This window comes from Athene cunicularia (genome assembly GCF_003259725.1).
Source record: "Athene cunicularia isolate RWA chromosome 2 unlocalized genomic scaffold, athCun1 chr2_part1, whole genome shotgun sequence".
NCBI lineage: Eukaryota > Metazoa > Chordata > Aves > Strigiformes > Strigidae > Athene > Athene cunicularia.
The window spans coordinates 104709343-104725475 of NW_020799095.1; the positions used below are offsets into that span (position 1 = coordinate 104709343).

General features: G+C 37.8%; 1 protein-coding gene across 4 annotated transcripts in view; it reads right to left on the reverse strand.

The window, feature by feature from the left end:
• SS18 (SS18, nBAF chromatin remodeling complex subunit) overlaps positions 1–16133 on the reverse strand; it is a 43084-nt gene that overhangs the window by 15411 nt on the left and 11540 nt on the right. For all 4 annotated transcript variants that reach the window (XM_026842848.1, XM_026842846.1, XM_026842845.1 and 1 more), the window contains exons 3-4: positions 11128–11281; positions 3846–4067 (exon numbers count right to left, since the gene is read on the reverse strand). In XM_026842848.1, coding sequence (XP_026698649.1) covers positions 3846–4067; positions 11128–11281 — 376 coding nt within the window. The remainder of the gene's footprint in view (positions 1–3845; positions 4068–11127; positions 11282–16133) is intronic.

Below are 16133 nucleotides of genomic sequence, written 5' to 3' on the forward strand. Positions count from 1 at the left end.
AAATGATACTGTCATTTATAAAAATCTCAGCACCAGATTCAACAATTGGTCTTCTGCAAATTATCAAGTCAACATGATATTCTCATGTAGAGATCATATGCTAAAAGTAAACTAGGTCCCCTCCCTTGCCCCAAGCAACATATAATGCTCATTAAATACAGACTGGGGAGTTTGGGAAATTTGCTTTAAGAGCTTCTGGCAAGGAAACAGAATCCTAGCAAAAGGATCTGAGAAACAAAGTTTCTGAGGTGGCCAAGCTGTAATTTCATGGTCTTTACTTTTAAAGTATTTGAACTCTACGGTTTATTATTATTCTCTGACTGTGAAAGATTTGTTCAACATAAATAAAAGGAATTTCCAAATTGTTTCAGGTTCCAGAAAATCATGCCTACACCTCCCATCTGAAAAGTCAAAAATCCAAATACTTCATTCAACATAAGTAGCTTCCAATACGAAAGAAGAAATGCACCCATAAGAATGGAGTTTCTTCCATATTCACTCAACTTCTGCTGTTTCCTATCTTTTTCGAAAAGGTAGCCAATATTCCTTGTGGATGTCCCAGACTGGTACAGAAGCTTTTTAATCGAGTCATCTACATAATCTACACATTCTGCTTCCTAAATCCAAAATTACTAAAATTCTTCTTTTAATTGGTCTAACTATATAAAAACAATTCCATAAAAATTTTGCTTTCTCATTTAACATACTCCTCTGACTAGCATTTTATAAACTAGTGAAAATCAATGAGTACAAAGTGGAGACAGAAAGTAAATCCAACAATGGGTTCTGTTACTATGTATTTTTATTTCTTAATCAGCACTTTTTCATTTTTTCTTACTAACACCATCTGCCTCAAGATGTGTATATACAGCAAGAAGTTTTGCTAGAAAATGCACATAAAGTTATGCTAAAACCACCCAAAAGTCAGATCAAACCTTTCTGTGTGTTATGGTGCCTTTATTATATGATAACATGTTTTTTTTTCTAAAAGTACTGGCCTCATTCAGTACATAGTAGGCATTATTCACTGAAAAGCTGTTTAATATTTTGTTTCCTCCTGTTTATGTGAGATGCCATGCCTAGTCAAACACTGAAGACAGAATTATTGATTTACTCATGGGTTTTCTTATGGCACTCATAACTAAAATGTCCAAATCTTCATAATGAATATAGTTTCACAACACTCCTGTGAAATCAGATGGTATAATAATCTTACCATCAGATTCATTCCTCTACAGATGGGGAACCCATGCAGGGAAAGATTAAGGTCAAAAACATCTACTAATTTTTAACAGCCAACTTGAGATGCTAAGACCTTATCTTATGGAATTCTTAACATTATATTTAGCTAGTGCTGTTTTTAACTGGCGGATATAGTAGGGACCTCTCATTCTCAGTATGGATCACCCCTTTATAAGGCAAGAAACAAGGAGAGCTTTTAGGGGTTCACAAATGTCTCCTGACAATACTGAGGTACAGAAATTTTGTTTCATTTCTGTTTCTGAATGGCAGTACACGCTACCAGTTAAGAAATCTTCAAGTCACAATCTGTTTATTACCTTTTTGTTAAGATACATCTCAGTGCATTTCCTAGAAGCTCATTCTTGTTTCTTCACTTAGATGAGAGGCCTGCAATATCCATGCTTGGCTGAGACCTCTGCCCAGCCAGACCGTATCTTGGCTTGCTATCTAAATCTCACATGGTCTCAGAATTCTCTGCCATTCTCTCCCCTGCTGTCTTGGAGTCGTAAATGTACAAAAATATTTTTTCTAATTTGTCACCAAATCTCAACACAACTACAACAACTAGGAGTAGAACATGGAGGAAATGTATTAAAGAGACCTGACTAGGAATATTCTTAGGTCAAAAACATTAGCTAGTAACTAAAATAGAATATAATAATAACAATAAATAATAATAATAATGCTACTGATGAAAAAGAGAGAGAAATAAAACCCAGGAAAAGACAAGTGATGTACAATGCAATTGCTCACCACCCTGCTGACCGATGCCCGAGTACCTGCTTGCTGGCAGAACACAGGAAACTGAAAAATCTTTAACTTAGGGTTAGTGCTACTTAGCAACAACTAAAACATCAGCATTATTCTCACACTAAATCTAAAAGACAGCGCTGTTACCAACTACGAGGAAGAAAATTAACTCTATCCCAGCCAAAAAGAAGATAGTATCTTTCTGAGTGATTTCTGATAAGCAATTTTCAAGTTTGACAGAGTACTGAAAATACAGCAGGGGAATATCATAAGGCAGAAAAAGAACACTACTTTGAGATGGAAAAATCACTAGTCCTAAATTGTAAGCCAGTCATACTAAGTATGTTGTTTCCTGTAAAGCAACTTAGTGGATGGCTCCCTCACACATATTTATTGCTAACTCTCTGCAAGTAAGAAATTTCAACTGAGCATGCACAGAACTTTTCCGAAGCATCATACAAAGTTCACGAAATTACTCCATGGTGGTCAATTGCCCAGAATACACAGATAACTTGCCACTTAAGAGACAGTCAAAAATATTTCTTCTTGTGATCGTTTCTTCTGCTATGTGCCTACTTTTGTTTCCTCTGCTGTTAAATTTTAAGAAATATGCCATTAACAGTGTGGATAATGAAGCACTCAGACTTTCCACTTTCACTACTGGTAAGAAAACTGAAGAAATAGCTGTTCCATCTCGACTTATTTTTGGTCTCTCATTACTTAAGTCTTTTTTCTGTTCTGAACCTTTCTGTGATCTAATAATCAAACTGATCAGTATAATATGGTCTGTTTGTACACCTCAGGAATAAATGGTAACTCTACACAACAAAGTGGAGCTTTGGTCTCCAATGAGAGTATACTGCAGTAAGAACTTATGCCACTGAAGGATAATTTTTTCTACAATGACCAGGGAGGGAGCCTTAGAAGAAGAGAAAAAGACATTCTCCTACAGCATTAAAAAAGAGACAAAAACCTCAAGTCCTATCCTTCAGCTAATACATCTGTAAGAGTTCATACATAGTGGGGGGAAAAAAACATATTTGCCGTAAATGTGGCAGAAGCATTTTTTAAAAAATAATCTGCAGTATGTCTTGTAGCAGGTGGTATGTCCAGGTCCAGCATAGTAACAGACTTAACAGGTAAGCTGAAAATACTACTTGCTGACTTATAAATACGCTTTACAAGAATGTGCAGTATATATACCATTTAATAAATTGGTCTGTTGTGACTCTAAAGCAATATTGTAATTCTGAAATGTCCTTGCACTTCAACAAGGATGTCAACGTAAACATCATCTGTTTATGCTATGCAAATATCCTAGATACAAAATTAGTTTTGAATTTTACTATATATACAAGGACATCTGAAAACAGTAGAGAGTAGCAGATTTGTTCCTGGAACTCAATTTCTTCAAGATTAACAGACATTCCATGCTAAAACAGCATGCAGCAGAAAACAAAGATTAATGAGGTATAAAAATCTGAGGGCTACCTAACTTTTAATTTTTCAATTTACCCAAGAGACTGAAGAGCAGAGGTGTATTTTATCAACTTGAGCAATAACACTTAGATAGAAGTGTAAAGTCTGAGAAACTAGTTCAAACTTTTAACTGATGAAAGCAGATCCATTCCCAGATTCTCACACAATGCCTGAGAACAATTCAGTATCTGCAAATAAATAAAAAGTCACTGACACATAGGAGAAAGGAGATGTAGAGTCCTCCAAACAGGGTACAAATGCATTTAGTGAAGGAAATCTACCAGAATAGACCTTTTTTAGAAAGAATGCCTGAGATGGTTTTTTTTTTGTTTTGGGATTTTTTTTTAACAGAAGCTAACATGCATCTTGCTTACCTTGGTTTGGTTGCATGTTCATGTTTGGTCTGGGACCATAGTTGCCCATTGGCTGTCCCTGGCTCATAGTCATCTGATTCTGCACTGGCATACTCTGTGAGGATGGCACTGAGTGATTATAGCCGCCCATCGACCCATGGCTACTTGAAGGCATGTTCATGGAACTGTTCGTCATATTGAGTTGGTTAGGTCCAGGTCCTTGCATAGGCATATGGTTAGGTCCTTCAGAAAGAAAAACAGGAAAAAAGGTCCTACATTAAGTCTCATAAAACAAGCAAATACAGTCGTAGTGAATCACAAAACTAAACAGAAGTCATCTAATACAATTACATTAAAGCAATACGTACATTGGTGATAAACGACTAGGGAAAATGTGGGCCCTCTCTGAAAGGAGAAGGGAGACTTGGTCACCCAGGATATGGAGAAGGCTGAGGTAACTTTTTTTTACCTCAGTCTTCACTGGCAAGGGCTCCAGACACACTGCTCAAGACACAGAAAGCAAAAGGGAATGGGAGAATAAAGAAGCATCCACTGTAGGAGAAGATCAGGTTCAAGACCACCTAAGGAACCTGAAAGTACACAAGTCCATGGGACCTGATGAGATGCCTCCGTGGGTCCTGAACGAACTGGCAGATGAAGTAGCTAAGCCACTATTCCACCATATTTGAGAAGTTGTGGCAGTCCCGTGAAGCTCCCGCTGACTGGAAAAGGGGAAACATAACCCCCATTAAAAAGGGAAAAAAGGAAGACCAGGGAACTACCAGCCAGTCAGTCTCACCTCTGTGCCCAGCAAGATCATGGAGCAGATCCTCCCAGAAACTATGCCAGGGCAGATGGAAAATAAGGAGGTGACTGGTGACAGCCAACATGGCTTCACTAAGGGCAAATCATGACTGACAAATTTGGTGGCCTTCTACAATGGGTTACAGCACTGGTGGATAACAGAAGAACAACTGACATCATCAACCTGGATTTGTGCAAAGTTTCTGACATTGGTCCACATGACATCCTTGTCCCTAAATTGGAGAGACATAGATGGATTTGACAGACGGATCACTCAGTGGATAAGGAATTGGCTGGATGGTTGCACTCAGAGTTGTAATCAACAGCTCAATGTCCAAGTGGAGACCCGTGACGAGTGGCATTCCTCTGGGATTGGTATTGGGACCAGCACTGTTTAACATTTTTGTTGGCAACATGGACAGTGGGATTGAGTGCACCCTCAGCAAGTTTGCTGATGACACCAAGCTGTGTGGGGTGAAGCTGACGTGAAGGGAAGGGATGGCATCCAGAGGGACCTGGACAGGCTTGAGAGGTGGGCTTGTGAAAACCTCATAAAGTTCAACAAGACCCAAGTGCAAGGTCCTGCATATGGGTCAAGGCAATCCCAAGCACAAATACAGGCTGGGCAATGAGTGGATTGAGAGCAGCCCTGCAGAGAAGGACATGGGGGTATTAGTGAATGGAAAACTGACTATGAGCCAGCAGTGTGTGCTCACAGCCCAGAAAGCCAACCGTATCCTAGGCTACATCAAGAGAAGTGTGGCCAGCAGGTCCAGAGAAGTGATTCTCTCCCTCTATTCTGCTCTCATGAGACCTCACTTGGGAGTTCTGTGTCCAGCTTTGGGGCATCCAACATAAAACAGACATGAACCTGCTCAAGCAAGTCCAGAGGAGGCCACAAAGATGATCAGGAGGCTGGAACACCTCCCTTATGAAGACAGGCTGAGAGCGCTGGGTTTTTTCAGTCTGGAAAAGAAAACGCTCCAGGGAGACATTATAGAGGCCTTCCAGTACTTAAAGGGGGCTACAGGAAAGATGGGGAGGGACTCTTTATTAAAACTGAGTGTAGTGATAGGATGAGGGGTAGCGGTTTTAAACTGAAAGAGGGTAGATTAAGGTTAGATATAAGGAAGAAATTCTTTACTGTGAGAGTGGTGAGACCCTGGAAGAGGTTGCCCAGGGAGGCTGTTGATTCCCCCTTCCTGGAAGTGTTCAAGGCCAGGCTAGATGGAACTTTGAGCAACCTGATCTAGTGGAAGGTGTCCCTGCCCAAGGCAGAGGGGTTGGAACTAGATGGTCTTTAAAGTCCCTTCCAACCCCAACCATTCTATGATAGGATTCTATGAAAGCTGAAACAGTTTGCTCATGATTTCCCAACTTAAAGTAAAAAAAGTTAACAGTCAAAATTCAGCTCTACTATGCAATACATTTTCTTTTGTTGAACTGCTGAAGCTGCTAAAACAAAGGTGTATATTATCATACAGCTCATGTTAAATCCTTATCATATGCAAAACTAGTCTTTTTAGTACTTTCACAACATGCCCTGAATTTCAACATGAATTGCCCCAGATCAGTTTAACAACCAGCTTGGTAGCTCTACGGCAGCTATATAATTGTTACAATAGGTGTAACATTTCTGTTCATTCAAGCAAATCATACTTTTTTTCAAGTCAGGCAGTATTAACATTGACATGGAACAAATAAATGCAGAATAAAAATGGCTGAAGGCATACTTAACATTGTTTGAACAGATAATCTATAGTGAGTATTCTTCAACAGTATTTACAGATTACTAGGGTGGGAGATGATGACTGGAAGGACAGCCATCAAATTACCAGCTCACCTCTCACGCCTCTAAAGATACAAAGGAAGAAAAACCTGTTCATATATCCTTGGGGCCAACTACATCTCTTCATCCTTTATTTCCCCTCTTCCTGACAACACAGGTTGGAATTGGATTGTTCTCTGAATGAAATCTACTATTAATGGGTATTTTTTAAAGTATAAACATTAGAATAGCATCTGATCATTACTTTAGCTGGGATAAGTGAGCAGCTACTAGAAATAAAATTAGTAAGAGGCATGACTGGATACAAATATGACAAGTGAAAAAAGTAAATAAAATGCAAGGTTCTGGCATATGACATGTACCACATGAAGAGTTTATGAAGATATGTACACCCAGAGCAAATGACAGAGTAGGTCAACTGTAAACAAGGCGTGTTGATATAGAGAGTTCACCAAGAAGATGCCATTGTTGCCAAACATGCCACAGATATTTTGTTAAGCTACAAAACTCTAAGAAATACAGAAAATTTAGAAGAGGAACCTAAAGGAAACCATGCCAGTAGGAAGATAGTGGTTTGGTTACATACATTTGTTTAGGTTTTTGCACAGGGAGGTATCTGCCTTCAGATATAAACAGCTCCCAAGTCCTGTCTTCGTTAAAGAAATAACTGCACTAATCTAGGACAAAACGAAGGCAAAAAGAAGGACAAAGAGTTGTACACAAGGTCACAGAGGCAATACCAAATGACCTGCAAACAAAAGATTCAGAAGAAAAAGGTAAGAATGATCAAGGAACACAGCTACCAAAAGCAACATGAAGAAACAGAGAGTAAGTTTAAGAGCATGTTTATCCTCTTGCCCTTTTAAGGACACCTAACTGAAAGGAACACATAAGCTTATTTTATCAAGGAAAGGAAAAAGGTGTCATATGTGTAGTAGTAGTTCACTGTTCCTGCAAAACACAGTGAGCAGAGATTGCTCAACTGTACAAAGGCAGATCTGCCACAAATACAGAAAAAATAGTGAGTAGGGTTATGATCTTGACAGAGAACTACAAATGCTTGTACTGTCCCCTCTTCAGTTCAACACTGCCTAACTCTGTAATAGTGAGAACATGGAGAAGGGTTTATTTCTGAAAAAGTGAGATCATCTCTAACCATGAGTTCAATTATCAATGTGTTAAAGCTAAGCTGAAGAAAAGCTCCAGACTATAGTGACAAGCAACTATTGCAGGACTGCTAGAAGACTAGTTTCTTAATTTCTTTCCTGAGAAAAGGAAGGAATACACGAGTTAGTGCCAGAAAGTCAGGGCCTGGGAGTGGTTTTGTTCCTTTTTGTTTAAAGGAAGATATTGTCAGTAACAGATTTCAGAGAGCTAGCCAAGCACACAGTGGAATAATTTTTTAAAAACTGGTAATGTAAGAAGCAAAATGGGGAAGGCAAAAATCATCACAAGAGAGAAGTTAAAAAAATATAACATTTTCTCTGAAAGGCTGGGGTTTTTTCACATCTCCCACAGCACTGAAGTAAGAGAAAGCACTCCTAAGAAAAAGTTGGCACATGAAATGTCAGGGATGTCTATGTTCTGGGGTCAAAATCAAGTACTTTGTTAGTGAGAAGCTAGAAGACAAGAACAGAGAAAAACCTAAGACCGTAGTATCAAAAAACCTTGCAAATTAAAAATAATAAGAACACACTTTAGAAATGATTTTTTTATAGTTTGCCAAAATATTTCATGGGGTTCTCCTGCACATAAGGACACAACAGTCAATTTTTTTCATATGAATGTATGAAATAGGAAGGACAAAGTATGAATGAAAGAGACACGAAGTATGTATCTGACATTAAAATAACTGCTTTAAATGCTATACTAATTAGATTGAGTGTCATAATACAGTTAGTGGAGTAAGCATCTATCTTGACTATTAAACAGAGGTCCTTTTTCCTCTTACCCACTTACAGACAGTATCCAAGAAGCTGTAAGCCTAAGTGCATTTAGGACTACATTTGCAGGAAGGAAAGAAGACTTTGAGAGAACTTGTTGGTAATACACAAGCACCTGTTATTCAGGAAGATCACCTAGCAGTACCAGGACAAAGGTCAGAGAACCCTACAGCTAGTCTTAGCTTTCAACTTTCTACATATGATAAAACAAGCTCAAGAAATGGGGAAGGTAACTTGCCACCAGCACAATGCAGTTCATCATCTCCTTCCAAATTCAGACCACTCTTCCCTTATTTTGCATCACACAAACTCTCAGTCAATGTAACTCTTCAGACAGTAATTTTTTCAGGTCAAAGCCCTAAACTGTCACAGGCATGGATAACACTCTATTCCACCACAGGCTGAAAAAGGTTCATCATGAATGTCTTCCCAAGGAAGAGGATACAGACACTCATTTGTCAGGGGATGCAATTAAGGGCCTCAGCAGCACGTTAGGTCCTTTATTAACCACAAGTATGACAAAAATCATCCTTTGACCTTTAGGTAATGGTATAGGTCTATAGCAGAACTTTAAATGAACTCATGCCCTGACCATCCCTAGGCAGTTCTTTTAATCCTCCCATCAACCCTTCCACCCATACTCAGGCCTGTGGAAGCCCCTACACAGACAAGCCCTTCCAGAAAACCTCAGCTTGTACTTTTAAGAGCCTGCATGTTATTTCTTCCAGGCTAGTCAACTCATGGTTGTCAACGCTGGATTCTCTCCATTTTCACATTAGTGACTTTATTCTTTTTGGACAGATCATCTCTTCAGGTATTTAAGGTTTTGTATCTGGCTTCTATTACAAAGTGTCTGTTTAACTTTAGAGTAAGTGCCTTATAAACAGAAAGCAAATGCATACACTGCAGAAATTATTACAAATACATGTCTATGAAATACAGAAAGGCTCAAACTAGCAAACACACTAAAAAAATATTCAGCTATCCACTTAACAAGATGATTCTGTTTCCCCTTTTCCAATGCTAACTATGAAATTATTTTAGCCTGCCTTTCTGACATTAGAGATGCCTCATCCTAAGCTGTTTATCTTCACATCCTCAGAGACAGCCTTAAACAGAGAAGGGAAGGAACAGACATTCAAAAAAGGGAATATGTTGGAAGAAAGGCTAAATTAAAGCTTAGTTGGAAACTGTATTTAAGTATCTGTCTAGGTGAATACCAAAACAAACCTATTTACCTTTCACATATTTTCATAACAGCTCTTTTCTTATTCTATCTAATTACAAAATATGTATGTTTAAGGAGTGACTTTTCTCCCCTGTGGCTCTGCAGTGAAGTCATTATGCTCACATTGTGACTTAGTAATCCTTCTCCTTGGAAAAGATCATTATAATAACAATAATATGATTACACTAGAGGGTCAAAGAGACTGATTTGTGAGAGGCAGTGCTATTCTCCATGGGAGCTGATGGATCTTAGATGGATAGAGGACTCCACAACCAGAATCTCTCTGCCCTACTTAGGGAACAGCATATATTGCTCTTTCCACTTCCAAATGCAGACCATGACCAACATGTGAGATGAAACTAACTCCTTCGCTAGATCTTTTATTACTTCTTACATGCAGCCTCTACAGGTTATTCAGCTACTCTTCGCAGAAAAGCTGTCACTAGCAGGTTTATTTCATCAAGATTTGCACAGAAATTAGAGACTACAGCAATCACTATATTTTTTTTACTTCATATTAAGTTTTGCATAGTTATTTACTACATTTGCTGTTGTGGAGCTTATCCTTGTGACCACTGGGAGATGAATTTTCAAAGATACTTTGACAGCAGTTTCCTTTCTTGGAAGAATCAATACCGTGAAGAGCTTTTGTATGAAAAGTTCCTCCATACAGAAAAATGAAGGGGTCCTGAACAAAAGCAATCCTGGGAATCCAATTTTAAGCTGAAAACCAATTCACATGAAAAAGGCAGTATGACTTTATGAGTGGAAATTCTGGAAAACAACCTCTATATAAAGAAGCAAGCTTATCCAGGGCCCACTCCATTCTGATCTGACTGCTAAAGGGAATAGTTACCCCAAAGCCAGTACTGGTAGGTACAATGTGGAATTTTATCATCTTGTTTCACTGCTTTGTTTCTGACTTCCCAAGCACTTTTCTTTTTATTACAAAACAGTATGGCATAAAAACTGACTTAAAATTTACACCTAGAACAATAATCTGGAGGCCATTTCTTTACAAATCCCTTACGATTCAACACATCTTCAATAATAAAGAACACAGAGGATTAGTGGAAGCTGGATGACTTTCTGTATAGAAGCAATTTTTTTTAAACATCTACCCACATTCGAAACGCCCTTTTTAAGAGGTATCTATTTTATTAGTATCTAATTATTTAGCTAAAATGATTTCACATTATCTTTTTACAGAAGGATTTCTGTTCACTCAGCCACAGGCCAATACCTTTCCCCAATAAGCCTTCTGAAGCCAGCTGTACTGCATGGTTTCAAACAGACTAAATTTAGCCAGTTCTGTTCATCAGAGGAATGCTGTGTGTCAGCTACATCAAAGCCCAAGGGCAGCCTGATAAACACTGAATACAGGTCACGTAGCTCTGTAGCTAACAAACTCTAAGAGAGCTTGTACTCGGGGGCATTCAAAGCAGTTTTGTCATCAACAATCTAGTATCCCTTGAGCCCCCATGTCGTTTCAGTTGCCAGGCAACGCTGGTGTTAATGTCTTAGAGGAGAAAAACTTACCAGGCATCTGGCCGTTCATCTGGTTCTGCATGTGTGGTGCAGGAGGGCCCCCACCTACCATACCATCTGAAGACATGTTGTGCGAGCGCGGAGGTGGGGGAGGGCCGCTCTGACTCATCCCTCCCGGACCCATAGGCATATTCTGTGTGGGTGGCTGAAAGGAGACAGTTTAGTCAAACACAAGAAGCAGTTAGTCTGACAAATATATTATATGTACATATGGTACAGCAGTTGCCTATATTGTTCAGTGGGATATGACAGAAAGCACTGAAACGCATTTCTTGCTCTGTCCGATATGTTTAACTCCTACCAATATTAATTTTGGCAAAACATTTAATATTCCAATCAATTTTACGTGAAGTATTTGCATGCAGACAACATCACAGCGCCTTCGAGCACCACTTTAAAATAAACACAAATCAATGCCTTATTAAAAAATTATACCTGAACAGTTTAAGATTTCTGGAGTTGCTCCCTCCTACACACACAAAATCTTTCCTTCAAAGCAACATTCGGTGAACAGAAAAATAACTTCGTTGTAATTCTCTCACATCAACAATTTGTTGCTGTTAACAGACCTTGCACCAGGACAAAACAGGTACAACAAGAGATGAAAGCCTCTGAATGCTCATAGAGGAGCAGAAATTTGCACCTGGGTGTGGTAAAATGCTTGCGATCTCTTCCCCTCTCTCCCCCGAAGCGTTGAAGGCCTAGTTCATAATTTCGTGCCAAACACCCCCTACAGACTGGAAGCACATTAGTGCTGGCCTCCAAAGGTCCAGAGACAGCTGCCTAGAAAGGATGTTTTTGGCAAATTTCCTAATGAAATTGTGAGGAAAATAACTGAATAACCTTGAGAGTTCAAAGAGGGAGAGCAAGAAAAACAGTAAATACAAGGGGGAATTTACTATTAGGTTCTACTCGTGGCAATGTAAGGAGACACAGAAACTGCTAGTAGCCAGCTTCATTTTCCTATTAAAAACACCTGCGAGACTGTACGATCCTCCTCACATACCTTCGCCAAATGCTTTCAGGGGAATAAAAATCATCTCTGTGAGAGCGAACGCCTGGGCCTCTGGCTTTTGAGGACCCTCTCTGAAAGGCTATTAAAAATTCATGCAAAACGCTTCCTGTGAGACAAACGAGTGTATTTTTCAACATTTCTCTTCATAGAAAGAACGAAGGGGGTGATCCCTAAGTACACATCTAGCCTAGCCCCCCTTATACCTACACCTACTCATGAGGACGTTCATAAAGACAGGATGTAATACAGCAGAAAAGAGTAGCGCTTTTCAAAACAGTGTAAGACAGGACCCCTTTTTGGCCTTAGAAATGACAACATCTGGGTAATACAGATACATACACGTGTATTCATTTCCCAGGGGGAAGGGGGGAATCATACTAATTTATTTTCTCAACATGTCTTCAAATACCTCAAGTAAATATTATTTTCCCAATAAATATTTTTTAAAATTCCTCCAGAAATTAGTGAAAAGTTTTTTTTCAGCAGGAGGCAGGAAGCAGATGAAGGGAAACACAAGCAAGCAGATGACTTCTCTTACTAGATTCCTCTGATTCCTCCGTGATGAAAAGAATGACCTTTCATAAGCAAGTTTATTCCTTATCCTACAACAGAAGCAGCAGAAGGTAGAAAAGGTAAGAGTGAAAAGCATCTCTACTCTCTGAACAATAAGTGAAATGCTGCTCCTTTGCTTGATCTTCCTCCACTAGTGAGCAAGGAAAGTAAGGCTACTTCAGTTAAGTCTTCCTTCACATCACCTTCAGAAGCTCACTATCATCTTACTTTCGTATTTAACAGAAATTATCTAAAACTGATATACAGAGAAATGAACAAGACAGAAAACAGACTATTTTTAAATTTTATTTAGAAAGCATGTTTTGGAATGGTAACAAAACCAACACACTTGGTACCTCCACATGAGCAGCTAGAGCTCAAAGCGTAAGAACAGCCCCATGCCAGCAGAGAACAAAGCCAAAAACCATCCAAGTTGAAATATTTTCAGAACTAAATTAACTTCTTGGATCCCAAGTATAAATTAGTAGGAAATTCAATGTTCACACAATGTGCTGATAATGAAAAATACCATAAAGTACTAAAAAATATTAGAACATACCTAGGTTTTTGCTATCCTGCAGGTGTTACTGCACAAAAATGGGCATGTACTTATGCATGGAAAGATGGCAAAAAAAACCCTGCAAAGATTAGAGACAATACTATATATTCCAACTCTGAAATTTATTCTGTAAGTTTTCAAAACAACTATCATTTAACATTAAGACAAATAACGCAGTGATCAAAAACCAGCATTGAGAGTGCAAACGTTTGACAGAGGAAGAAGTATTAAGGATTTAAAAAATCCCATTAGAAACAAAAAAACTGCAGGAGACTTCACAAACCTCATGGACTTGAAAGAGCTGAGGGGGTAATTAAAAACACCGAAAAAGGCACTAGCAGAAAATAATTTAGCAAGAGGAGCTTCTGGATATGGAAACAGCCCAAAGACCTATAATGAACCCATTTCAGATTTGTGAAAATAATGCGAGAAAAAGGTCCAAGCTGCTAACAAATTCAATCTTTCATTAAAATAAACTAACCCATAAGATGACTACAGGTAGACAATCACTGTATCTCTTTCTATAAAGAAGTAGGGGGACAAATTCTAGGAATCATAAATCTGTGAGCCTTGTTCCCCAAGCTACAAGTAAATCAATGAAAATAATTAGAGCATTACAAAATTGTGAGGGTAGTAAAAATAAAGATGAGTTAGTAAAGTGTCAATACAGGGAAGTCTTATCTTTCTGATCTTTTAGAAATTTTCAAAAATATAAGTTAAACCACTTATCTGAATATTTAACAAAAACTTAATAGAAGTTTTTTGACAAAGCCTTTTGGAAAAATATGTTATACAGGGGTACACACTTTCACTGATAGGAAACTGCCCAAAGGGATGAAATAAACAATAACTTCACACAAAGTTCAAAGAACAAATGAACATAGAGAGGACCCCTGAAAATATTTGTTAGTAGATGTCAACACCTGAAAATGCTGACACATTAATTACTGAAAACTGTGGAAGAAAGAATAAGCCAGGTGAAATTCAACATGGAAAATATACAACAATTACACAAGAATTTTGAACCACTCTTTCTTCAGAAGGAGGAAACTCCCACTGTAACTTATCCAGGAAAAAATAAAAAGAATTGACCACTACTCAGCCAGTTAGGTAGGAAAAATTAATGAAAAAATAATCCATTAAAACTATTCATAATACCTGTGTTCACTTACTGATTATCTGCAGTACCTGATCTATCAAAAGGGCAATAAAATATATTAAAAAAAAAAAAAGTGCCATGGTATTTGTGATCATTATACATGTTCAGTTCGAAAAAAGCAATCAAAAAAGATACTGTAAAAATCAGGATTCCAAAGACAGGAAACCAGTGATTAAAGACTTTGAATGTTATCACCTGAAACAAGTCAAAAAAGATAGATTTTTTTTTTTCATCAAAAGGAAATGAATGTAAAAAGATACGACAGAAATACAATCTAATGTATGATACATACAAAAAGTAGATCATCCAATTTACGCTTTAACAACAAAGAAAACCCCAGGAGAATAGTCAATAAATTGAGGAATAACATTAAACATACAAGACACCACATAAATCATATAAACCTGAGGAATTCATCAACACAAGACACTAGAACAAAGTTTAAATCAGATTCAGAGATAATTACACATACATATATGCAATCAAAACAGTTATGTAGGATATTTTAAAAGCGTGTTACAATCCTTCATGTCAGGGTCATAAACCAATCACTATCTGATAGTAATTAAAAAGAAATGACTCCTGCAGATATAATTATTCCCCAGTGAAACTCCTCCAGAGTATTCTTCTACTGGCTGCAGCCAAAAGAAAACAAGAAAAAACTGTTTTAAAATGGCAACTTCCCTATTTCTATCAGAGTTGATCCAAGCTTTTAAAGGTAATAAACTTTTTTAAAATCAGCTTTAATTTAAAAAAAACCCCAAACCAAACACCAAAATCAAAAACCCACAGAAACCTGGGTCACTGAACCTTTTTTGTTCTTACAGTCACAGAAACTGACTATCTCCAGTAATATGCACTACACACGATAAAGACCTTTTAAAATACAAATACACAGTATTCAAAAGCCAAATACTAGAAAAAAAAACAACCAACAACAAGAAAAACAAGTTCCCCACCCTTTATGAAAGTTACCTAACATGAACCCTACGCATTCAGTCTAGATATGAACCAAATGTAGTCAGGTTAACAGTACCAAATGAAAGGCTACTTCCCTCCTCCTGCCGGATGAGTGACAGAATGGAATGGAAATTAAAATCACTGCTGATTTTATTCCAATTATGATGTAGAAAATGTGAAAATATTTTACTATCAGTAAAAAGTAAATTAAAGAGTTAGAAGTAAGATGTTAAGACACAGCCTCACTTGGTAAACACCAATTCTTGGCTCATTCCCCCAAACACACAGTTTACAATTTACAGCCGCTATGAGCATTTAAAATTTATCAGAGCATGAAAAAAAAAAATTATAAGCTACTTTTTTCAATTCTGGAAATCTGAACTGGAAAAATACTGAAACCGACCTGCAGTTGCAACCAGAAAAAAGAGATAAGAAAAAAAAGTATTAGATTTTAACCAACAACTTTCAGCAAACAAAATCCTTCTAAGCTCCAAAGTTATTTGAAAGCATGCACTTAAAACAATAGCCAAACTGCATTTTTTTAAGAGTTTGTTTTTTTCAATAATAAATTAGATCAAATCCAAGACAGCAAACAGTAAGAGCTGCCATGGTGGAACTTTCGTCTATCTTCTCTGCCCTATCAGATTTTTCTACCATCAATAGCAGGTTGAAAGATTTGTTTATGGAGCATCTATTGTTATAAAAACTGCGGTAAAATACCAACTCAGTTGTCAATAAAATATAAAAGACAG